General features: G+C 53.3%; 2 protein-coding genes across 3 annotated transcripts in view; one reads left to right on the top strand and one right to left on the bottom strand.

Moving 5' to 3' along the window:
- SIL1 (SIL1 nucleotide exchange factor) overlaps positions 1–13,717 on the top strand; it is a 94,372-nt gene extending 80,655 nt beyond the window's left edge. Inside the window, exons 8-10 of the mRNA XM_063413778.1 lie at positions 9,238–9,334; positions 11,388–11,552; positions 13,261–13,717. Of these exons, the coding sequence (XP_063269848.1) occupies positions 9,238–9,334; positions 11,388–11,552; positions 13,261–13,611 (613 nt within the window). The 3' untranslated portion in view covers positions 13,612–13,717. The remainder of the gene's footprint in view (positions 1–9,237; positions 9,335–11,387; positions 11,553–13,260) is intronic.
- A 4,500-nt stretch (positions 13,718–18,217) lies between these two features.
- CTNNA1 (catenin alpha 1) overlaps positions 18,218–24,077 on the bottom strand; it is a 117,149-nt gene continuing 111,289 nt past the window's right edge. For both annotated transcript variants that reach the window (XM_063413776.1, XM_063413777.1), the window contains exons 17-18: positions 21,877–22,011; positions 18,218–19,365 (exon numbers count right to left, since the gene is read on the bottom strand). In XM_063413776.1, coding sequence (XP_063269846.1) covers positions 19,078–19,365; positions 21,877–22,011 — 423 coding nt within the window. In that variant the 3' untranslated portion in view covers positions 18,218–19,077. The remainder of the gene's footprint in view (positions 19,366–21,876; positions 22,012–24,077) is intronic.

Here is a 24,077-nt window from a genome sequence, read left to right as displayed (position 1 = left end):
ACAGGTCAGGACATGTTACTGAGGGAGCCCAGGCAGCTTTTATGGCCTGGGTGTCCTAATTGTAGCTGTCTGATATTACAGAGATGAATCTGGCACTTGGAAAGGTTTGGGGAAATGTTTTCTTCTTAATTTGTATTTAGGAAATGTAAAGGTATATGGTGAATGTTTAAAAACCAACAGCAACAGTAAAAACAGTAATTATAGGTGGGGACAATTTTCTTTTATCTTTTAATTGAAGTTGCTAAAAAAAATGACTGCTGTGCTGATACTTGGCAGGGACACTGATGTGAGTACCCACTTGTTTCTGAAAAACGCTGTGGGATTTTTAATGACCATCAGCAGCACAACCTTGATTTTTAAATGTCATCCTAAATGTAGCAGTTACAGCCTCCTCTGCCGTGGCATGTGGGTGGGTGACTAGGGATGAATCAGAAAGCAGAAAGAATTGCTGGTGCTTTCTGTGGCTCCCAAATTTTCCTCGAGGGCTTCCCACCCAGGAACTGGCTGGAATTGTCCGGGGGTTTTGTTGCAGTCCCTGGTCCCGTGGCATCTCCTGCTGTTGCTCTTCCCTCTATTAATCCATGATTAAGTTGCTTGATGTAGAATGAGTTCATCAGGTTTCTTCAGAAGCTGGTATTCTACAGGATATCCTCTCTGTTTATCAAAACAAGATAAATGAAAAAAAGGTTTCCTAGCTTTTGCAGCTTTTCCATTCTCTTTCTGTCTGGAAACATTCCCCAGGCTTCGCTTTTGGAGCTGAAATCTGTGCTTGGCATTTGCAAGATGGTGATTTGCTTTTGTAAATGGAGCAAAGTCTTGGTTTTGAGTCATGACTCAGTGAAAAATCTACTTTTATCGAACTAAAACGATTCTAATAGCACCATTAAACCCGGTGGGACCAGGAAGAGTCGGAGTGCCACTGCAGCGGGGGAGGGGCATCCAGCATCTTCCCTGGCCTGCCAAGGAGTGGGACGGGCCGGGATGAGGCTCGGGAGCGATGAGTGATCGGTGTTTGAGGAGCGTCCCCTCCCGCCGTGGTACCCGGGGCTGCTGCGGGGCACGGCCGGCAGCCGGGCAGGTGGGAGCGGATGGAAGGCTCCGCTCGGAGCAGCGCTCTGCTTGCCCGGGGACGGGAGGAGCTGCGAGCAGATGGCAGGGTTAAAATAGGACAGAGCTGCGCCGAGCTGCTGCTGCAAGGCAGAGGAGTGAAATGCCTGTTCTCACACTTCGCTTTGTGTCTCGGGGAAGAGCTGCGCAGTGCCTGCGCTCCGCTGGCATTCCCAGCAGGAACGCGCCAGGCAAAGGCTTCCTCGGGTTTTTGATATTATTAGCACTTGTCTTAAAGAAAAATCAGCTCAAATGAGCAAGCAAACAAATAAAGCGAGTAACAATGGAAGGGCTCAGCCTCGGGCCCCCTTTAGCATCTCTCAGGATGATTAGTGGGATGTGTCACATCGGCACCGGAGAGTGGGAGCGTTCTGAGCCGAGGCTCTTCTTGTGGTGCTTTCAGACACCTTTTTGCAGTGTTTTCATCTCGCCTAAGGTGTGTGAATAGGTTTTGTTGAAATACTCGAGTGACTTGGCGTGCCTGGAATGATGCCCAGAGCGATTCAGCAGACTCAGAGGGAGAATTCTCTGCAAAGCTGCCCCACTGTGTGGTCTGAGGGGCTCGTTGGGGGTCCTGCAGCAGCAGCAAAGGGCTGGGAAGGACCTTGGGTGTTCTGCCACCATCCTGGGCCACCTCAAGTGTGGAGCCAGGAGGGCGGAGGCGTGCAGAGAACAGGAATGTGAGGAAGAGGAGGAGCAGGGAGGCAGGAGCCAGCACTCACACTCGCACCCTGATGTGGCTGCCGATCCTCCTGGGAGCACTTCAGTCTCTCCGTCTATAAATCAGGGCGTGCTTTGAAGGCTCTGTGGTGAACAACACGGGATGAGCTCGAGTCCAATCCTGCACTATTGTTCTTGTTTCTTGTTCGTGTTTATTGTTCTTGCTGCGTCAGGATTTTTTTAAAAAAGAAATCAACACGATTTTTGAGGGCTCTGGCTAAAATGGAACAGAAATAAATGTGTTCTGCTCACACTTAGAGAACATCTCCTCATTTTTATTAATGTAGCCTCTGATGAAACACAGCCCATCCCTGTCTGACCTACAGTAAATACCAGGCTTTCAGGAATCCATGGGGAGTGTTTTGTAAGTGTGGCACACAGAGCCATAAGGTTGATTTACCCTCAGAAACAAAGCATCACTTTGGGTGATTGAGCACTGGAGAGTTTTCCTGGGATGCTTTTCTCCATGCACTCTGGAGCACTTGCCTGTACCTGGAAGGATCATTCATTCACCACGCTGAGCTGGAAGAGAGCTCATGTGGTTCCTGTGGCCACTGCAGATAGGACAGGAGGCTCTTAGTCCAGCCCTTGTGTCATAGAGGGGTGACAAACCCTCGGAGTGGCCTACACAGCCCATCCTTCACCATCAGAACAAAGAAGTCAGGCTGACCTTGACAGTGCTGACATGGGGATGGCAATCATCCTGAAAATCCCCGAACCTTGCATTTTATCATAAAATAGTCTGTGGCTTGTTGATTAAACCCACAGAAACTGAGCTGTCATCTCAGGCTCTTGAAGCTGCACCCCCCACTTGCCCTGGTGTCCGTGGGAGCTCCAGGTGCAAATGCCCCCTGGAGTAGCCCAGTGAGGGTTCAGTGACAATGCTGGTGTCCTTGGAGCCAGTGCTGGCACTGAAATACAGCTCACAGCTGGCAAAGCCAAGGGTCATGAGAAAAGAAGGGCTCTGGGGGTGTCCTGGGAGACCTCACTCCTGCTGGGGCAGTGAGATTCCTGCCTGGGCTCGCTCTGGGGCTGTGTGTAATCTCCTGTCTGTTTTTGTGGGACCATTTTTTCCTACGGCTATAAATAGAGTCAGTCAGTTTGTTGTTTGTGTGTGTTCAGCAGAACAATCTGGTGTGATTGGTTTTGTTCTGGCACCTGAGATTTACTGCCCGAGTCAGTATTCACTCTACTCTGCTCCCTAGAGAGGTGAGGAAGAGGAGAGGACTCAACTCGTTCCCTGTGTTCCCATTGCTTTCTCTGTGCTTTGGGCAACTCCTTGATTCTGCTGACCCACACAAGTGCCCCAGCTCCTGCATCCCAGACCTGGAATGCTGGGTCCCAGCTGCAGGGGCTTTCTGCAGCCCTCTGAGGTGTCTTGCTGCAGCAGGTTTGTTATTCTGTATTTTTATTTAATTACTTACTTTTACAGCTCTTTGTGTAAATCTAATTATCCATCTGTTACGCTGCATTAGGGCATCGCAGCTCCTCAGATTTCTTCCTGTTCTAAACACTAAACTTGCCCTGCCTGGGCTCAGGTAAGCTGGGTCTCCTCCCTGCAGGGCTCCCAGTGGCTCCTGACCACACCAAGCTCTGCACTTCCAGCACGGTGTTGTGACTGCAAAGGGCCAGGAGCTCACACAAGGTGATTCCCACTTCCATGGTGTGGCTGGGAGCAGAGTGTTCCCAGTTAAACCCAATGTCACTGTGTTCCCAGGCAGCCTGGGGCTCTGCAACAGGATGTTACAGCCCTCCTGCTTTCAGAGGGGATGCTGGAGGTCTCACAAGAAGCTTGCCTCTCTCTTACCTGGGACACAGATACATGATTGGAAGCTAAGCCAAGGTTCCCCCAGCTTTTCCCAGGTGCCTTCCACGCTGTTCCAGCATCTCTGGGATGATTCATGCTCCCAGGTCTGAGTATCACATCAGCCCATCAGAATCACAGAGTCACGTACTCAACTCCAATTTATTCTCTGCAGTTCTGTTCTCCTCTTAGCAACAAATACTCCATAACCTAATTGCTCATTAAAGGCCGTGCTGTGTCCCTGTAATCCAGGATGTCACAGGCAGCCGTGTTGCTCTCCCAGGGACGCCGCTGCTCCCCCGCCACGGCGGCGAGCGCCTGGCTTGGTAGAAAGTGAGAAGGCAGCATTGCATTGAAGTGGAGATTTTCATCTTCTTGGGGATTTTTTATATCTCTCCTATATTCTGGGCTTTTGAACATCTAACATCTCTTTTATGCTTCACATCTTTCATATGAAATTGTTGTATTGTGTTGCCTATTGAAACCTAGTTTTCCTTTTGTCAGGTTTTCCCCCCTCACCCCTTCTTTCTTCTCCGCTGTATTTTGATCGGTGTAACTACTTAGGGCTCCATTTTTCTGGGTGGTTTTTATCCTCCTTAAGTCATAGCTCTGAAGGCCTTTGTCTGTGATAAACTCAGGTCTGAGCTGGTGCTTGGAGAAGAGGATTTTTAGGCCAGTTCTGCTGCATGCAGCCCTTGGGGGAGGCTCTGGGGCTGACTGTGCCTCATCCCTCCTCCTTCTCCCTCCAATAATCACAGGCAGCCTTGATGGCATTGGGGTTATTTTATTATTATTTTGTATCTCATATTGTGCATGCAAATGTCCTTTTCCATAACTTGGGACTGTGGAAAGCCTCAGTTAAATGTGTGTTTTATAAGGGATTCACCCACCCTGTGCCATTTACTGGCAGAGCCAGGGGTGACGAGGCTGCAGGGCTGTTGATATCGAGTTGTCCCAGTTATCCTCCTCTTAAGAAGAAAGGTGGGAAGTTTGGAAGGAGATGTGGATACCTGGGCAGTCGAAGATTCGGAGCCATCTGGCTCACTGCAGCTGCTCCATGGTCATTTCCCATAGGGATAGTTCATAGCCAGAGCTTGGAGTGCAGGAGGAAACTGTGTTCTCCTTATGTGTTGCTTCTCACTTGAATGGTTCCCATGCTTTTATTTTTTTTATTCTTTTTTTATTCTCTTGAACATGCAATCTGAAATTCAGTCGTGCAAGTATTAACAAGCTGCTGATCACCCTGCCTCTCTTTTCTGCCCTTGTTCATGGTTTCAGATTTACAGCTCTAGTTCAGGCTGGAATTACTGACACTGTAATGATCTGTTTTATCTCTCTATCTATTATTTGTCAAATAATTCTAACATGACTGTGCTTACAAGAGCTGTCAGAAATCCTCCAAACACTGAGAAGGATGAAGAAGTCATTGGCCTTTTCAAGTGTGACCCTGGTTGTATTGCTTTGTTTCCAGGACTCAGGAAAATGACCTTTCCCATTGCCTGTCAAATTGTGACCCAGGTGTGAGGGTTTGAGAGCCCCAGGAGCCAGACAAGGCACATTTCAATCCTGCTGGTTTGCTCTTGTTTTCTCCATTAATGGATTTTGGACTGAAAATGGGGAGGAGAAGGGAAAGAGGGAGAGGGCAAGGTGAGCAATGCTGCCTTGCTGTATGTTTCTGATCCTCAGGTTACAGCACAAACTAAATAGACTACACTAAATATTTTAGGCTGTTTCACAGACTTGCAGACTTTGATCCCTGGCTTTGATTTCCCAGGAGGCACCAGAGCACTGGTTCTGAGCAGAGAAGAGACCCATTAAGCCCCGTCTAGCCCGGTGATTACCATGCCTTTGCACCAGCACCGGGGCTTTCATCACAGCTCAGCTCTGCAGCCTCGGCTCCCTGTGCCTGGAGAGATGCCAGGGCAGGGGAAGCACTGTGCCAGCTCCCAGGCAGGGGCAGCCTCTCCATCCCACTCCCTTCCACTCCCCTGCTTGGTCTTTCCCCACCTGGCTTCAGCAGAATGCCCAGGAGAGGAGGTGACCCTTTCTTTCCCAAGGTCTCATGCAGTTTCTGCAGCAAGCAGGCCATGAAATAAATATTCTCTGTTCTTGTCAGAGCAGTAGAGATGAGGGCATTTGCCTGCCTGCCCTGCTCTGTGCCTCCAAGTCCCAAGGTCCCTCTGCACCACCTGGCTTGCCTTTTTTTTTTTTTTTTTTTAATTTAAATCTGATTTTGCTGCCTTATTGTAAGTTTCCACCTAACTCTAGAGCTGCTGTCACCTCAGGACTGTGTTGCTGCTTTTCAGTCTTCCCACACCCATCGCAGGTGAAGTCTGCAAAAACATTGAGAGGTCTCTCCTGAATCTGTGCACTTGGGGTTGTCCTAGGAGGAGTGGAACAAGGGTATCTCTTAGCAGAGAGTACTCTTCAAAAAGCCCTTTGTCTGCAAAGTGGGAACCTTTTTCATGCCAAGAGTTGCCAGTGAAAATGGCACAGAATGTGGGCAGCATGGCTGGGAGGCACAAGGAGCTCAGATGTGCAGCAAGGGTCACATCTGGAGGGGATGTGCTGTGACCCCACAGCCAGGCTGGGCCACCAGGGCAGACTGGGGCTGTTTAACACACAGGGCTCTCTTTTGGGAAGCTGCATGGGGCTTGTGTTGGGTCCCTGCAGCCCGTGGCTGTTCCTCACTCGGGGTAGGGGCTGGTTAATCTCATCAGTGCTGCACACCCAAATCTGTGCCATCACTGCAGCATTATGGGATGTCGCCATAGCCTGGCCCAGCCCTGGCCCAGCTTCAGACTCCCCTTTCAGTGAATTTTGTTGCAAGTGCCACTATCCTGTCCCCATTAGCAGATTAGCACAGTTGAATTTCCCATGTGAGCGCTCCACAGTCTGTCTCATTGTGTTTATTTTGTTCAGGCTGCTTTTCCCTGGGCTTGACAGTGTAATTTGTACAGATCTCTGCTGAGTTTTCCAAACCTTCAAACGAGCTTTTTTGTTAGCTTGAAGCCAGGACCATTGATAGCAGAGACAGAGCAACAGGAGCATTGAGAAGCGAGCGGCACACCCACCAGCCGGGAAGGCTCCCTCACCTCCAGAGCTGCTCCTTGGCAAAGGCTCCATGGTTCAGAGATTTTAATTAGATCAAATCCTCCCGGTGACTAGCCAAGCATTAAAGGCATACCAATTTCTCAGTTGTGTTTCTTGCTGTAAGAGATTTTATTATTTATTTTAGAGAGATGTGACAAAAGAGCTTGGATATCCCAAATGTGCTGTTCTCCTTGAATGGCACCAGGAGGTCTCCAGCCCAGGGGATTGTCCTTTCAGTGCACTTCTACTCAGCAAAGTGCCTTCCTGCAAGCTGCTTCTGCACTTGCTCTGGTCTCCATTGCCCAGAAGGACTTGCACCGAAGTGGGATCAGATTTTTGGACCACATGCTGTTGGGGCCATGGCTGTGGCTCAGGTTTGGCTGGAGATGAATGAGAGCCCCAGTTGTGCACTGGGAGAAATGGCCCTGGGCCCAGGAGTGGCCTGGGGACAGCTGAAGTTTAGGGCTTGTGCTGTTTGCCTCTGTTGACACCCCAAATCAGTGCCCAGCCCATTCAGAGATGCCATCAATGGGTCATTACACAACGTATTGGGATGGAAAATCACATCCTGATTTTGCAAGAGGAGACTCTTCTGCACCTCCTAGCATGGGGAGGTTGGAGATGGACTCCTCATGGTGGATGTGTCAGGTCCCACCTGACCCAGGCAAGCACTGCTGGTTTGCCTCCAGGGATGCTGCAGGCCTGGTACATGGGGGTCTGAGAATTTTGCTGTGAAAATCTCATCTGCAGGAGGATCTTGGAGCTCCTGGGTTTGTTCTTTCTCCCTCCTGCCCTGTCTGGGCAGGCCACAGATGCCCCCACCTCGGCAGGGTGCCTGTGCCATGGCTGTGCCTGGATGTCTGCTGCAGCAAGCGGGTGAGGAAGGAGAAATCAAAGGTGGCTCTCAACAAACTGCCAAACTCTCTTTTCCTGCCCTGAGGTCAGCCTGCTATTGCCAGCTGGGAAGTCCCACACCAGATCTGCTCTGAGCCATGGTTTTAACTCCAAACTGCTCCTTGCCCAGCACCATTTGGCTCTGGTTTTAGTTTCTTTATGACCCTGCCTGCCTCTGTCTCTCTTATTTCCTGGAAGGGCTGGGCTGTGGCTGCTCCAGCAGCTCCCTGGGAGCAGTGAGAGCTGTGGGTCTGAGCCGTAGCAGGCTCAGTGACCTTTGTCTGGCACGGTGCAACTGCTGCTTCAGAGGCGAGCAAAGGCTGAAGTGCTGGAGCTGTTCCTGGAGTGTGAGAGCCCCGGGATCAGGGATCAGACAGCTGGCACACTGTGCCCTGACTGTGAAAGCCCTGCCAAGGAGGGAGCCTGGAGCGTCTGACATCTCCACCACCTTCCAAGATGCATTAGAAGTGGGCTTGCAAAGCGTCAGCGTGGATGGGGGAAATGGTCTGTCTGTGTGTCTGTGTGTCTGTCTGTTCTTGGGCAGCTGCTGACATCCTGACCTGAAGTTTCAGCCTGTCCTGGCAGGCAGAAGGATGGATTTATCCACAGTAGTTCTTGGAGAGGAGCTCTTGCTGTGAGAGATGTGTGGGTGATCAGCATGCTCACAGCCAGAGAGGAGAGGGGGAAGCAGGAACTGGACTGTGAAGGCTGTTCAGGAGTGGATGTGATGTGGAGTGAGAGGATTCACAGAGCCAGGGAGCCACAGGGGAGGGCTCCGTGCCAGGGGTGGGATGGGGGGCAAGGTGGGAAGGCCCAGGCGACCCAGTGTGCCTTCCCCACCCCTGCTGCCTTCATTTCAGGTGTGTTTGAGGTGGCTGCAGGGTTTGTACCTTCTCCATAACCATGAGCCAGGTTTGGTGGGAGCTGAGGGATTATTTTTTTGGGGATCAGGCTGGACTGACCCTTGTTCATGTCCACTATAGGGTGGAAATATAATTAAATAGAATCACTGAAGTTGGAAAAGACCTCCAAGATAATCAAGTCCAAGCTGTGACCCATCCCCACCCTGTCCCCAACCCAGAGCCCTCAGTGCTACCCCAGGCATTCCTTGGATAAATCCAGGGATAGAGACTCCCTATGTAGCTCCAATCCCTGAGCCCCCTTCCCATGGAGAAATTCCTGCTGCTGTCCACCCTGAGCCTCCCCTGGCCCAGCCTGAGGCTGTTCCCTCTCCTCCTGTCCCTGTTCCTGGGAGCAGAGCCCGACCCCCCCGGATGTCCCCTCCTGTCAGGAGCTGTGCAGAGCCACAAGGTCCCCCCTGAGCCTCCTTTTCTCCAGGCTGAGCCCCTTTCCAGCTCCCTCAGCCTCTCCTGGGGCTCCAGCCCCTGCCCAGCTCTGTTCCCTGCCCTGGACACGCTCCAGCCCCTGCAGGTCTGTCTGGCCAGGAGGGCCCAGGACAGGACACAGCCCTGGAGGTCCCTCAGCAGTGCCAGCACAGGGGACAATCTCTGTTCTGGTCCTGCTGGTACCCCAGTGCTGGTACCAGCCAAAGCAGAGTCCCTCCCACCTCGCCCTGCCCCACCCTGTTGGTGACCTGCCTTTTGCTTTCATCCCTGCAGCAACCCCAAAGTGCAGATCGAAGCCATCGAGGGGGGTGCCCTGCAGAAGCTCCTGGTTATCCTGGCCACAGAACAACCCCTGGCTGTCAGGAAGAAGGTGAGGAGTGGGGCTGCACCTCTGGGCAAGCTGGGTTTGTGCTGAGCTGTGTAAATGCCCTCAGGACGTCATGGATATCTGGAGAGTGTGGGACCCCTGCTGCTCCCCACGCTGGGTGGGCTTCACTCCCAGGGGTGCAGGAAGGGGGCTCTGGGTGCTGAACCACCCCAGCAGCACTGTCTGGTGCCCGCACTCCCCTGCTCTGTCCTCCCAGTGCCAGCAGTGGCACTCAGGGTGGCTCTGCCAGCCCGTGGGGACAGGACACAGTGCCACAGCTCCTGGGGGGCACAGGTGAGGGTCCCCATGGGAGCACAGCCATCACGGGCTGACAAACACAGGAGCTGACGTTTGAAGGAGCTAATTGCTGCAGCCAGCCCCATGTCCTGCCTTGGGCAGAGGCTTTGGAGCAAGGAGCAGCACCGAGAGCCCCCAGCCAAATGTGCAGCGCTGTCCATCGGGCTGGGGGCTTCCTTGCCCCCTCCCTCCCTCTCTCCCTCCCTCCCTGCTGTATTCCCTGGAGCATGAGATCCCATTACCCTCACTTTAGCGTGTGATGCCACCTCTGTAACATCACCTGGCTGCTCCCAAACCCCCAGCCCCGTTTTCCACAGGGACCTCCTGCATGAGGGGTTCAGCAGGGTGGGGGACTCTGGCTCTTCCATTTGCCTGTAACAAGCTCCCTAAAATATGTTCCTCTTTAACCCTGGTAAGAGTCCTCCAGCAAGTGAAAGGCACAGGAGAAGGCTGTGGAACCCCATTGCATTTGGCCGTGGATGTGAGGAGATCCTACAGGATGCTCCATGCTCAAAAACTCCTCCTAGGAGTGCCTGTGGCTCAACCCAGAGCTCCTTTGGGATGGGGAGGGATAGATGGGCATGCAGGGCCTGTCACAGCATTGCTGTGAACCAGAGTAATTCTTTCCAGTGAACCTGAGTGCATGGTGCTGGCAGTCCCTGGAGAAACGAGCAGGGTGGGCTCAGCATTGTCCACTTTCCCACACAGCTGTATGAGACCCTCCAGGGGTTGAACCCTCTTTTCCAGAAGGCCAGAGGTTTTAATTTCCAGTTCCCGTGCTGTGCACAGTGTCCTGTGTCTGCAGACTGCATCCCAAGGACAGGCCCTTCCTGCACAGGGCAGCCGCCCCGGGCTCCCGCTCCAATGGATTTTCCGCCCCGGTGCTCGCAGCCGTGCACAGCAGCGAGGCCAAAAGTGCATTTCTTCCCTCTGCCGTCCTCTGGCCCACGATTAAAAAGGGAGACAGCAGCATCTCAAATTCACCAGCAGCAAGGCAGAAAATGGAAAATAGAAACAAACGGGAGCGGGGAAGGCATGGCTGTCAGCTCGGATCTGTCCGTGCGCAGGCCCGGCCCGTGTGCGAGGCGCCCACATGAGCAGCGTGTCCCCTGCCCCGGGCGGGCCCGGCCGTCCCTGTGCCACCACGGCTGTCAGAGCCAGACAGCGTGACAGGCAGCGGGGCTGGGCTGGCCCCTAATTGCCTCCTTGGCTCCAAGCCAAGCCCCTGGGGCACTGCTGGCTGCTGGGCTCTGAGTGTTGGCACATGGGGCTGCACCCTGGCAGGGCCTGGGACGGGGCTGGGTGCTGGGGGACATGGCTTTGTCCTCTGAGTCTGCAGGTGTGGGGACATCACCCCTGGCATCCAAATCACCTCGTGGGGATCAGGCTCTGCTGAGTGGTGCTGGGCACTCCTTACCCCATCCCATGGCTGGGCTCGGTGCCTGTGGGGGGGTGAACACGGAGAAGTGATGGGGTTGAATCTGTCAGGGGCTGGCCACAGGCCCCTCAGTGACAGCCCAGACTGGGGTTTGGATGGAAGTACCCAAGATTTGGCAGCCTCACAGTGCTGGGGAGTATTGGGATGGCAAACAGGACTGCTGAAGATGATCCTCAGCCAGAAGAAGCTGGGATGCATTTTCTGTGGAGCTCCACACAGATGAGCTGGAGCGTGTTTCTGCTGTCCACATGGAGTGCCATGAAGAGGGGCAGTGCCACATGGAGCGGCCACTGTGCTGATTGCCCTCTCTCTCTCCACCAGGCTCTCTTCGCTCTGTCCTCCATGCTGAGGCACTTCCCCTATGCCCAGCAGCAGTTCCTCAAGCAGGGCGGCCTCCAGGTTCTCAGGAGCCTCTTCAGGCAGAAGGGGATGGAGCCACTCCATGTCCGTGTGGTGACACTGCTCTACGACCTCCTCATGGAGAAGGTGAGAGCTGGGATGGCACCGGGCCAGGCCCTCCCCACCTTCACCCCCAAACCCAGCCAGGCCTGAACATCCTCACAGGACGAGGAGAAGGAGGAGCCAGCCCAGCATCAGTGGGGATGAGTCCCTTGCAGCCCCTTGGCCAACACCACACGAGCCCCTGGGGGAGCCCAGAGAAGCTGAAACTTTTGTTTACCTTCAAGCCACTGCCACCATTTCCTCCCAAGGGTGTTTTCACAGCAGGACACTGAGGACATGAGTAGGAAATGCTGGCCCTGGGCTGTGTTGTCCAGCCAAGGCCAGGGGACAGGCCAGCACTGCTGTGTCCTTGCCTGCCAGAGCTCTTTGCCTGCTGCATGTCCCTTGCTAGAGCCCAGCCTGCCACGTTCTGTGTTTTATTTTCAAATACCCTGGATTACTGCTGTAAGTGTCAGTTTAAAGCCTGTCTTTCCTTGCCATGGCTTGTTGTTCAGTCTGTGTGTTTCCCTGACTCCAGAGAATGGGAATTAAATCCACTCTGGCTCAGTTTATGGCCAATTTGCCCTGAGGATTATGGCTGCTGTAATACCTGGGTTGCAGGCACGGCAGAGCAGCACCTCTCTGTTAAATCAGTTATTTTCTAGAGGACTTTGTAAAGGTGCAAATTATTTTAGCAGGTGTGAAATCTTATCAGGTGCTGACTCTAACATGATCCTGTCAGCTCTGTGGGAAAGGAGCAGACAGGGGCATTTTGACTCAAACCATTCCCATTTGATCCTGCTGCCCGTTTCCCAGCTGCTCCCTCCGGCAGCCCCATCTGTTCCCACCTCTGGGGCAGGCACAGCCTGGCAGATTCTTGGGTTTATGTTAAAACAAGACTTTAAGATGCTCTTTGGATTGGGAATGCTGTACCCTGAGTGCTGGGGGGCTGCTCCGAGCTGGGGTGGCAGGTTTGGGATGGGCTGGGTGACTGTCAGATGGGTTAGTTTGGAATCATAAACCATCCTGGCAGCTCTCAGTGCGAAACAGGAGTCACTGGGGCTCTGAACAGCTCCTCCTGCCACATTCCTTCCTTTTCACCCCAAATCCTGCCTGCACTTCAGCAGATTGCTCTCAAGAGGACCAGGAGAGGGGAAGTCTCCTTAGTGTTCCTTCCTGTCCCTGTCAGGAAATTTCCTGCTAACAACAGCCCCTCCACCACCTGAGCCCCAAAGGGCTCACAGGGTGATGTGGGTGAGTTTCCCTTCCTCCCCCTGATGCTGGTGCTGCTCTGGGCCAGTCTCTCTCACTGTAAGAGATCCAGCCCCTGCAGAATTTCAATGCTGGGGTTTTCTGGACCAGGCTGGGAGGGGAAGGTCTGGCTGTGGCTGGAGGAGACCAAGATCCCTATCTCTGGGAAGAGTAGCACAGAGCCAAGTGATGATGTTCATTAGGTGCTGCAGGCACCTGTCAGCAGCAAAAAGCATCAGACCAGAGTCCTGCTGAGCTTCCTGTCCCTGAGTCCCCTTCCAGGCTGTGTGACACAGAAACTCCCAGTCACTGGGAGTTTTCCAGGGCGGGCAAACAGCCCCTGTGGCCAGGGAGCCAGGACACAACCTCGGTCTGGTCTTCTGTGGTAAGTCTCCGTCCACGGCAGGTGGTACAGGACATGCATCCTCCTCTACTGTGTCACCTCCTGGGAGCAGTTCCTCTCTGACAGGGACATTAATCTGCATTCCACCACTTCCCACAGATGCTCCTTGAGGACTCCCAGCATGGAGAGCAGATGGAGGAGAAGATCCAGCAGTACCGGCAGGTCAGGCTGGTGCCAGCGGTGGTGGAGCAGGGCTGGTGTGCCCTGGTGCCCAATCTGCTGGCCATGCCCGAGCACGACACCCGTGAGAAGGTCCTCAAGCTGGTGGGGGTCCTGGTGGGCTTCTGCAGGGAGCACTACCGGGGGGACCCCGCCCTGGGCACCACCCTCAGCCTCCTGCGCAGCGAATACGAGGAGCTGGCGGCCGAGGAGCAGAGGGAAGGGGACAAGGACGGCTACTTCAGGGAGCTCCTCAGCTCTATAAACACCATCATCCAGGAACTGAGGTGAAACTGGGGGTTCACTCCAGTTCCAGGGAGTTCGGGGTGACAACAAGTTCGGATGGCACAGGTGTAGGTGCACTTTGGAATAAACTGCAGGACCACATGAGATCCCAGCACTGTGTGCCAATAACTTTGTTATTTTAATAACTTGGGACATGGGGAATGTCTTGTTTTCATGGGATACTGCTGAAAAAACAGAGGTGTACAGTGGAGGGAACAAGCTGGGGGCTCAGCTGGGGAATTTGGGATCTGCAGAAAGGAACAAGTGGTGTTCCTGTGGGGGGCCGTGTTTGTGTCACTCCCAGGAGGAGCTGTTTGAATCCCTGCACTCCCTCTAGGCCTGGCAGAGCCCAGCTGGTCCTTTCTATCCCCCAGCCCTTGCAAGGCTCTGCCACTGCCAGGGACAGGCACAAATGCCACCAGATCCATCCCACCCTGTGACCCTGCAGCTACTGGGCTTTGTGCTCAGATATTTGTGGCTCCCATGTAGAGTGTGGCACTTGTCACTGTTAAGTAGCAGAGCTAATTTTAACTATTGATTCTTTTTTGATCTTTCTGGGATTTGTTCAGGCTGTTTTGCTGGCATTATTTTTTTTTCCTATTTTTCTCAGAAATGCATTTCCCAGCCAGCCTTGCCAAGGCTTTGCTTTGTAGGTTAAAAAAAAAAATATATATATGATGATAATAGCCAGGATAAGCAAGGGAAGAGGCTTTTCTGCTTGAAACCTGAGCCTCTGGAGCAATGCCAGGTGAAGCAGGGATCCAGCAGAACTGGGGGGATCAGCACAGGGATTTCTCAGGCCCTGCCTGGCTTTGTCACTGTGTCACAGCTGGATTTAAGGTGAGGATTGTCTAACACCTCCTTAGGGGGTGAGCCAGGGAGAAAACCACCAGCAGCTCTGCCTGTCCAACCCCAAAGCCAAAACCCCACTTGCTCCTCCTAAAAGTCTTAAACCTGACAAGTTTTTGGGCAGATGCTCACTGGAGATGCCTGTGCTGGCCCTGGGGATGGAGGGGTGTCCGTGGGCCTCCAGGGCAGCTCGGGAGGGAGCAGGTGGTGGCTCCTGGTCAGTGCCACTCAGAGCCAGCCCTGGGATCCCAAACCTGTGGCCTGGGATGGCAGCAGGGTGCGCCTGTGTCCCTGGGAAGGTCTCAGTGACTCCACAGGCTGCTTCCCGCACACGACAGAGTGACACAGACAAAGATGTCAAGCACTGAAAGGAGGCCAGAAAATGATAACAAATAACAATTTCCTGGCAGTGCTGCTCCTGAGCCACTGAGCCCTGGCAGGGCACTTGTGGGGCAGAGGCTGTGTGAGGTCCTGGGCAGTGCTGGTGTTCAGGGTCCCCAATCCCTGTGTCTCCCTGCCCAAAGGGCTCCAGGCTCTGCAGGGGGGTCAGAGCCCAAGGAGGGTTGGCCACAGGGGACACCTGGACTGCAGCCACCCCCTCTCTGCAGCCCCTGCAGGTCCCAGGGGTCACGTCCCAGCACTGGCAGTGCAGTCAGGCAGTGGCACGGGGAGGTGGTGACAGCCGTGGAACCTTGGAGTGCACCGAGAGCTGGGCCATGGCAGCTGTGGCCAAGGCTCAGCCTTGGGGGGTTGCAGGCCAAAGAGGGGCGTCCTTCCTCTGTGTGCATGGCCATGTGTCTCCAGAGGGTGACAGAGAAGGGCAGGCGAGCCCTGGGCTGCTTTCCCTGGCTGTAAATGCCAGCCCAGGCCAGTGTCCCCACTAATGACAGGTTTGTTTCCCAAATGGCACTGCTGGTCCACAGCCCGGGGTAATGACAGGGCTGCTGTGGCTGCCTGGCCCTCTGCCAGCAGGGCCAGGGCCAAGGCCGAGCCAGTCTTGCCCCAGCCTCTCTGCAGAGCCAGCCCTGCTGTGCTGGGAATCCCCCAAATTTCTGCAGCCTCTGCCAGGCAAGGAGCAAGGCAGGGCTGGAAGGGGCCCGAGGGGTGGGGGTCCTGGGGTAGATGGAAACCTTGGGTAGGGCCCACTGACTCCCTCTCTGTGCAGATCTAGGAGGTGGAACAGGCACTTCCATCCCTAATTTTGGAGCTAACAGGGTCCCCCCATTCCTCCAGCTTCAAGAGGGGATCAAGCATTAAGTGCTGGAGTCACAGAGGTGGTCAGGGCAGGAGCAGCTCCTGCTCCTTCCCCTTGCACCCACAAGAGCACCAGGAGGGCTGTGCTGGCTCAGCCTGAGCTCCCCAAACCCCGGCACCCTTTAGGCAGAGAGGGACTCGGAGCAGGGCCCACGGGCTGTGTCTCCCTGGGACACTCCCCAGCCTTCACCATCCGCAGCTCAGGCAGGGCCTGAGCCCTCAGCACGGGAGCAGCTGATGTGCCTTAATGGATTTTTCCTTTTCTCACCCATTTGTTGGGGTTTTGAATGCACTCGTCCCTCCCCACCCTCTCTGCTCTCTCCTGGAATTTTGTGTTTGAGGTCTGGCAGCCGTGGCCTGGTTTGGTCCCACCCGTATAAGCAGACACAGCTCGGGGTGCGCCGCTCCCCTCTCCTGTCCCGCTCCCGACACATCCCAGAGGCGGTGGGAGCAGGGAGAGCCGGGGTGGGAGAGGCGCTCATTAACGGGCATTAAATCGTGGCACGGAAACTTCACACACAATTAAAGCGGCATAAATTCAATGTGGCTCCATTCACCGCGGAATTGAATTAAGAGCACTTGAAATCTGGAATAAGACTTATCTCCTGAGGATTTAATGTGGTTTCACTAATACACTTTAGAAGATAACGTGGGTTCATCTTCCTGAGATCCCTGCCCTGCCAGGTCTGCTGGGCTCTGGCAGAGCCTCAGCAAAGCTGCTGTCCCACTGCACTGCAAAAACCTCCCCAAATCTTTTCAAATCACTCGGAAAAAACCTCCAAACCCCTCCAGCCAGTACTGTGGCGTGTTCCAGGCGGTACCTGGGGAGCAGCCGTGGGGAGCGGGCAGGCAGGGAAATCCCACAGCCCTTCCCTGCCCAAAGCCTGGGTGGGCTCCCACATCTCCACGGAGGGCCGGGAATTGGGCAGGTGGGGTTTGGCTCCTGGCCCGCAGCCGGGGGAGGCGGCCGAAGCACCCCGGGGCTCTCGCCGCCCCTCCCGAGCGTCCTCCGGCAGCGGGAGCGACGGCACGAGCCCTTCCCAGCGCTTAATTACAGGGAGCAGTAATTACTGTAATTCTCTTCAATTGGCTCCCTAATAAAGTCACAGCTTCGCTGGCGGCCGGAGCCCCTCGCTGAGCCGCTGCCCCAGCGCCGCTTTCACAGCAGGGCTGGAATTCGCTGGCGCGGCGGGATCGGCGCTGCTGATCTGATCGGGTCTCTGAACTCCCGACACACCTGGGCTTGGGCTGCTGCTGAACAGCCCGGAGGGGCCGGAGGCACCGGGAGCCGGGGCTGGTTCGCTCCGGGACCACGAACTGCCCTGCCCTGGCCGTGTCACCACGTCCCCAGCCCCCGAACCCGGGGGTTCACGACACAAAATCCCCCCTTCTAAGGGGAGAGGCGTTTTCTCCCCTCCAGCCGCGGCGGCTCCTGAACGGAGCAATCAGATGTTAACCAATAATGATTCACCTCATGCCCTTCTCTGCTCCAAACCCAACGCAATTCCCAGAGGAGCAATTCTGGAGTACAAAAGAAATGTGAGTTGAGGTTTTTGGCCTCCTGTCCCCATCGCGTTCCTGCTGCTCCTGCACTCCCTGGGGCTGCAGCTCTTACCAGGGGCACCACATTTTAATTTCTCGATGCTCAATGTTTGTAGCATAAATTAATCCAGTACGTATTTAAAAGCTAAATATGTGTAAATTTGTCTGCACATCTTAATAAAGGTTGTTTTTTTAAGTTTTTTAAAGTAGATTGTACTGGGGGGAGGTATTGGATGTACTCCCTGAACAGCCCAGGGAATGTCACCTTTAAGACAACACCAGGAGAAAAAAAACCCCATATTGTATAAATTCAGTTAATAATTATCTCTAAAAGACCTGCAGCCTGTTAACCCCCAAACAGCAGCGGAGCACAGCTCCCCCTCCGAGCCTGTTTACATGTTAAGGCTATATGAAAATAGCCTATAATTCCACTGTTTAATAGCTGTACTCAAGAGGCTAAAATGCTTGAAAACATAATACATTTGGCAAAAATATATCAAAAACTATTAAGCTTCATTCTGATCAGCATTACAGTAACATGACAGCAATAACCTTAATACAGTAAATTATGAGCTGATTGAGATAAATAAAATTATAACATTTCAGTGCCAAGGCTCAGCTCTAAAATGGAGCTGCACTTTAGACACTGACTCCAGCCCGGGCTTTTCCAGCTCCACAGGAACAGGCACCGCTTCCCTGCACCCGATTCGACTGGGACGTGTGAAACACACTGAAATTCATAAAATTTAAATAAGACAGCGAAATTATACCTTGTAGCTATAGTTATCACAAATAATGTACAGTCTAAATTGCAGCCTGAGCAAACATGATTTCCTGGGTGCCTCTGGAAGCCCAAGGCGGGATGCAGAGCAATTATGAGGAACGAGCACAAAGCTGATTTGCATCTGAATGGCGAGGGGGGGGGCGAGGGGCGGGCTGGGCCCGCTCCATTCACAGCACCACAATGCACCAGCTGGAAAAGCAACTTTATTAGTGTCCCGCAGCAAAATACATTAGTAATTTGTAACCAGGCATTACAATTCCCGCCCGTGTGGCGCAGGGGCGATCGGCCGCCCACAGCGGGGGAGGTTTCCCGGCCCCGGGCGCTCCCCCGGCAGCGCGGCCCCTCCGGAGGGAGCAGGGCCGGGGCACCGGGAACCGGGGGGAACCGGGGGGAACCGGGGCTGCGGGGAGAGCCGCACCACAGCCCCGGGCACCGGCACAGCCCCGGGCACCCCGAGCCCAGCTCCGAACACCGCCCTCAGCAAAGCCCAGCCCAGGCACGGCTGTAGCGCTTTTCCAGCTGTTTTCCAGTTGTGCTCACACAGCCGGTGCCTGCTGCAATTTCAAACTCCTCTGAGCTTGCTCCCTTCTCCACTCCCACACCACAGATACACTATCACATTTCATTAATTTTTTGTGTAAAAAAATCTATTTTTTCTCTCTTGATCACCACGATAAACTGAGTCTCTGAGTAGCATGATCCTGTATTAGTGTTAACCGTTAGTGTTACTGTAAAATCCTCTTTGGTTATAGAATATTTCATTTAAAGCAAGATTATAAAAAAACAGTTTCCAGCTAGAAATCCACCCCTGTAATCTAAAAGCCATCTAAATTACCACACTTCTGCAGGCTGAAGATATACTGATAGGACTTAGAAATCTGAGTATCTCCCCAGGTAATCTAAACAAAGTTATCAAAATTATATTAAGTAAATACATTTGGAGGAATAGTAGATTTTTGAAAAATCCTTAGGGTATTAAAAGTAGAGTTCTGGAAGTAGCAGTAGTGGGCTAGAGAAAAACACCCCCAAGCCAGAGCTCTCCTCTAGATACTCTCCATAGCCTTGAACTCGCTGAGGGCCTGCACAGGGTTCACGTGCTTCTTCTGGGACGCCCTCTTGATTTTAGTCTGGGTCTCGTCCTGTTTCTCCCTCTTGACCAGGGGTTTCTTTTCCGGAGCCTTCATCTTCCAGGAGACGGCCGGGAGGTTGAGGGAGGCCATGCCCTGGGACTTCTGGTACTTGGTGGATGCCACATAGGAGGCCTTGACCGTCTGCACCACGGCGTTCATCAGGTTCTTGGCTGCCTGGATCAGGGACATGGCACTGTCCACCTGCCAAGGGACACACAGTTACACACCCTGGAACCCCCAAACACAGCGCTCCACTGAGAACACCACAGGCCTGGGGGGCAAAAATCACTTGAGAACTGATTGATGTGCCTGGTTTCTATTTTTCCTTTGAAACTGGAGGCTCCCAGTTTGAGGCAGGATTTTTCTTTGGATGCTCAGTGGTTACAAACCTGACATGTGCCACCAACACAAAAGCAGGGTTTGCCCCGTCTGCATTTTCCATATTAACGGCAGTGGGAGCGATTTGTATTCTGCCCTTTGCTTTTGTGACTAAGCTTTAACAGTTGCTTATTCTCTAATGAAATGAATAAAGCTGTAGTAATATCTTAATCACCGATAATAAATACTCAAATTGCCCAAGAATACTAAGTTGGATTGGGAAGGAAGAAACACAACTGCATCACCAGCCAGGACTGGAGCCCCTTCCCAGCTGGTTACTGATTTACAAGAGCATCAAAACAAGGAAAAATATGAATTTGTCAAAGCTGTAGGACACAGGGGACAAAGAGCTGAGACTAGGGCTGGGTGGAAGACAGAGGGGAGGGACACTGGTGACCTCAGCTGGGACCTCCCTTCTCCAGGGGCCAGTGTCCTGCTCTGGGTGGGATCCCTGGCTTGTCAAGGCTAAATGTGCTGGGACAGGGGTTTGATCTGGGACAGAGTTTGGCCTGGGGCAGGGCTTGGTTCTGATGGCTTTTCTGGGGCACTGTCCCCTCCCTTCTACCCCACTGTGCCCCAAGAGCCACTGTGGCACCTCAGATCCTCTGGAAAGCCCTGTGCTCTGCCCTCCTCCTCATGAGGCAGGAAACCACTGCCCTGGAGTGTTTCCACGAATCCTCACAGCAGGAGGAATCACTAAACACCAGGAGAGCAGGGAGGTGCTTTTCTGAATGAACTGTCAGACTCTGAAGGTGCCAGCTCTGCCCACCTGGGCCATGGCTCTGCTCTCACAGCACTCTGGTGCATGGGCAGGGCGTTAACACTGGGCAGAATTTTCCTTTCAGAGAGGAGATGCCTCTGGACTGGCTGAGGTCTTCATCTGATTATCCCATGAAGGTTAACAGTGCTGCTGGCAACCCTCAGCCCCAGTGGACAGGCTCAAGGAGAAGGGATAAAACCAGGAGATCAGACTACAGATGCCAAGCTGTTCTATCACTGATTTATGGCAGAGAGGATGTAACTCCTGGAGATACTGAGTAGCTGCAGTGAAGCCCTGGAGTATGTACTGCTGCACAGTAACACATCTCCTGCTTTGACAGCACCATGCCTTCAGCCTCCCAGCTCCCAGGACATGACGAGCAGCACATCCACCACAGCCCCTGGAGCTGCTCCGGGGGCTGGAAAGGGAGCAGGGGGGGGCTGGCAGCAGCAGGAGGGGCAGCACAGCCCCATTACCCCCAGGTGGGCTCAGCTTGTGCAGGAATATCTGTTGCTGCTGCTGACCTAAAGCTCTCCTTCCTCAGCTCTCCCTGTTTGTTTTTGGGAAATCTGTGCTACTAAGTTTAAGCAACTGAAATATCAAACAGGGTTTCACTGGAAAATATCAGCGGCACAGGGTCCCAGAGAAGCTGCGGCTGCCCCTGCATCCCTGGAAGTGTCCAAGGCCAGGCTGGATGGGGCTTGGAACAGCCTGGGATAGTGGAAGGTGTCCCTGCCCACAGCAGGAGTAGGACAGGATGAGTTTTAAGGTCCCTTCCAACCTAAACTGTTTCCATGATTCTGTGGTATCAAAATGCCAGAATGTGGGAAGTTTTTTCGATTTGGTGATCAGGATTCAGGGAGCAATTCTGGAGCATCAGCCAATTCTGTCCCTTCTTCCAGCCTCCCTCCTCGATCCTGACACAGCTGGGCAAAAGCACCAGTGACCAAATGTGCCTGTGCAGGGCAAGGAAGAGTATTCTAGAAGAAATGAATTTAGTTCCACTTCCCTCCCTCCAAGTATCTGTTATACAGAATCCTCTTAGGAGGAAGCATTTCATGAAATACAGTGAAAAAAATTATTTGCAAACTAATGGTTGGAATAAAGAAGCAAGCTGGCCTGGGGCAGCTTCCAGCTGTCAGAAACCAGAGCAGCCACTAAAAATCCCTGCACTCTTCAGGGCACAGCCATCCTGAAATATTAGCATCTCTGGAGCACTGCAGGACCCCAGCATGTTCCAGGGCTGTGCAGAGACGTGGGGCAGGTTTAGCTGTGCTGATAAAGTGATTTAACCTCACTAAGAGTGAAAAGCAGTTTGGAAAACAGATTACACAGAGGTGAAGTGAATCTGTCTACAAACACCGTTGAGTAAGGAAATGTGAAGTCTGTATTTTCACAGCAAGCATTCCTCCCCAGAACAACGAGGCAGCAACACAAACTCTGCATACATTAAAACTCTGCATGCTCCAGCACCTCCAGTCTATATTCTGTGGTGTTTAACACAAAAGCTCAGCTTGGAATAACCATTCCCTGTGGGAGCAGAGCTGCCTGAGGCAGGCGTGTGCCATACGTACCCCGGAGACGACGAGCTCCCCGCCCAGGTTCTGCACCTCGGCCTTCACCTTGCTGCAGATGTTGAGCTGGTGGCAGTAGAGCGCGATGCGCTGCAGGTAGGCCAGCAGGTCCTGCTTGCACGCCGAGTCCGGGCACTGCGGGGCGACACGGGGCACGTCAGTCCTGCAGCACCACAGCCGGGACAGCCACAGGACAAAGCTGCACCCCCCAGGGCAGGGCATGGGCCAGGACAGCGCTGCCCTCCCTGCCCAGCGCTGGCCCTTGAGGCAGCGCAGCAGCATGAGAGGCACCTGAAAGCCCACAGCCATGGGCAGGGCAGCACTGCACAGGCTCCTTCCACCTGTCCTTCAGCAGCCCTCCCAGGGAGGAGGAAGAAGAAAAGGAGCACCATTTCCCCTCCCCAGAGCAGGTCTGTCAGCTGTAACAGGTCTTTCCTGTACTGCACAGGACACAGTAGCAACGGTCTGACATTCAAGATCTCAAGCTGCAGCTAGCAGGTGTTACCAATTTCTCCCTCAATCCTCAGTCTCAAGTATTCCAAGCTCAAAAATTATAAACTCAACACCGACTCAATTACATGCAGCAAACAGAGATTTTCTTGACTTCTGTTCTCATTTTCTAGCAGTGGGGAAAGCAGGTTCCTCACCAGGCACATTATGACATTTTTAAGGTGCTTGCTGCAGCACTCATCCCTAAGAGAAAGGGAACTTTTCCAGCTTTGCACAAAAGGCTCTGCAGGAGTCCTTCTGTGCAGTTTGGGCAGGGGGCATTTTCTGGGACAGAACCAAGGAATGAGCCATGGATGAACCAGGCTCAGGCTGTATTTCCAGACCAGAGGGGAGCCCAGCTGAGGAACAGCCACAGTCCAGAGCAGGCTCTGTAAGACAAAAAAGCTGTGGGAAGGGTTTTGCTGCCCATGCCAGCCCTGCAGCCCTTTTAGGAGCAGCAGCAATGGGGTGCCAGCAGCAGGTCCCCCATGGGCCACCTCAGCCCCAGAGGCACCCCACATGTTCACACACACACACACAACACCTACAGCTTCACATCTACGTGATTTACATCCCACTGTGTCATACCCCATGTTGTTTAAGGCCTGCTCTGAACCCCAGAGAAGCATCACTTGTCGTACCCCACAGAGAGCTCCTGCTCTTTGTTCCACAGAAATGGCTACTCATCATCTCATCTTCCCACCCAGCAACCACAGGCCTCCTGGACAAAACTGCCATCAGACTCCCACTGATCCTTATTTTCTGCTCTAAGGCAGGCTGCACTGTGCCCAGCATTATTTCAGCTGCAGCAGTGGAATTCACCTGGCATCACCCAGGGACAGGACTACAGGCACACCCTGCAGGGATCTCCAGCCTTCCAGACAGCTGCATCCCATCCAGAGTGATTTAAGAGCTCTTTTCCACACACTCCTGTTCACAGCAAAATCCCATTTCATCTAAGACCCTGATCCTGTGCAATGGACCATCTGATGAAGATTCATAATGGACACGGCATGACTGGAAGATTAATCTTCAATGTGGCACCACTTCATTACTTAATGCTTCACTCCAGCTGAGAGTTGTTGCATTGGCCATGCAACCTCTCCTTCCCTCTGAGGGCAAGGTAAAAATCTCCTGGCTGTGAGCAGCAGGCTTTGAGCCCTGATTCTCCCTGCAGACCTTCTCTCCTTAGCTATGAGATGGAAGCAGAAACTCTTCTCTTTGTATAAAAGAGGAGCAGATCGTGGTGCACACACAGGGATGTGCAAACAGGTCCCACTCACATGGAGCATTTCCCTCCCAACAGCACCTGATCTGACAGAATAGGCATTACCCTCTGCAGTGAAGGTGAGCGAGCTAACACATTCATTTGGATTTTTCCAGGGCCAGAACAAGTGGCTTTTTTAAGGCAAAGTGGTCTCTGTGCTGAGCAGAGGTAACGCAGGTGCTGCAGTGATGTGCACACAGAGCTCACACACACACACAGAGGCACTGCATGGGAGACCCATTGCTTTATGGGCATCTGACCCCACCAAGTGACATAAAACCACCTTCTTAGTCCCAAGGAAAATGATGGAACACCCAAAGTAACTGCAACTCTCAACCTGAGCACACGGCTTCCATCAGTGCAGCGAAGGCCTGCCTAACGAAGCAGCAAAGCTTGCAGGTTAATTTTTTAAGCTAATCAATATTAGTCAGCAGTACAAGATGTT

This window comes from Prinia subflava, chromosome 16 (assembly GCF_021018805.1).
Source record: "Prinia subflava isolate CZ2003 ecotype Zambia chromosome 16, Cam_Psub_1.2, whole genome shotgun sequence".
NCBI lineage: Eukaryota > Metazoa > Chordata > Aves > Passeriformes > Cisticolidae > Prinia > Prinia subflava.
Note: the sequence above shows the minus strand (reverse complement) of the source record. Positions and strands in the feature narration are given on the sequence as shown.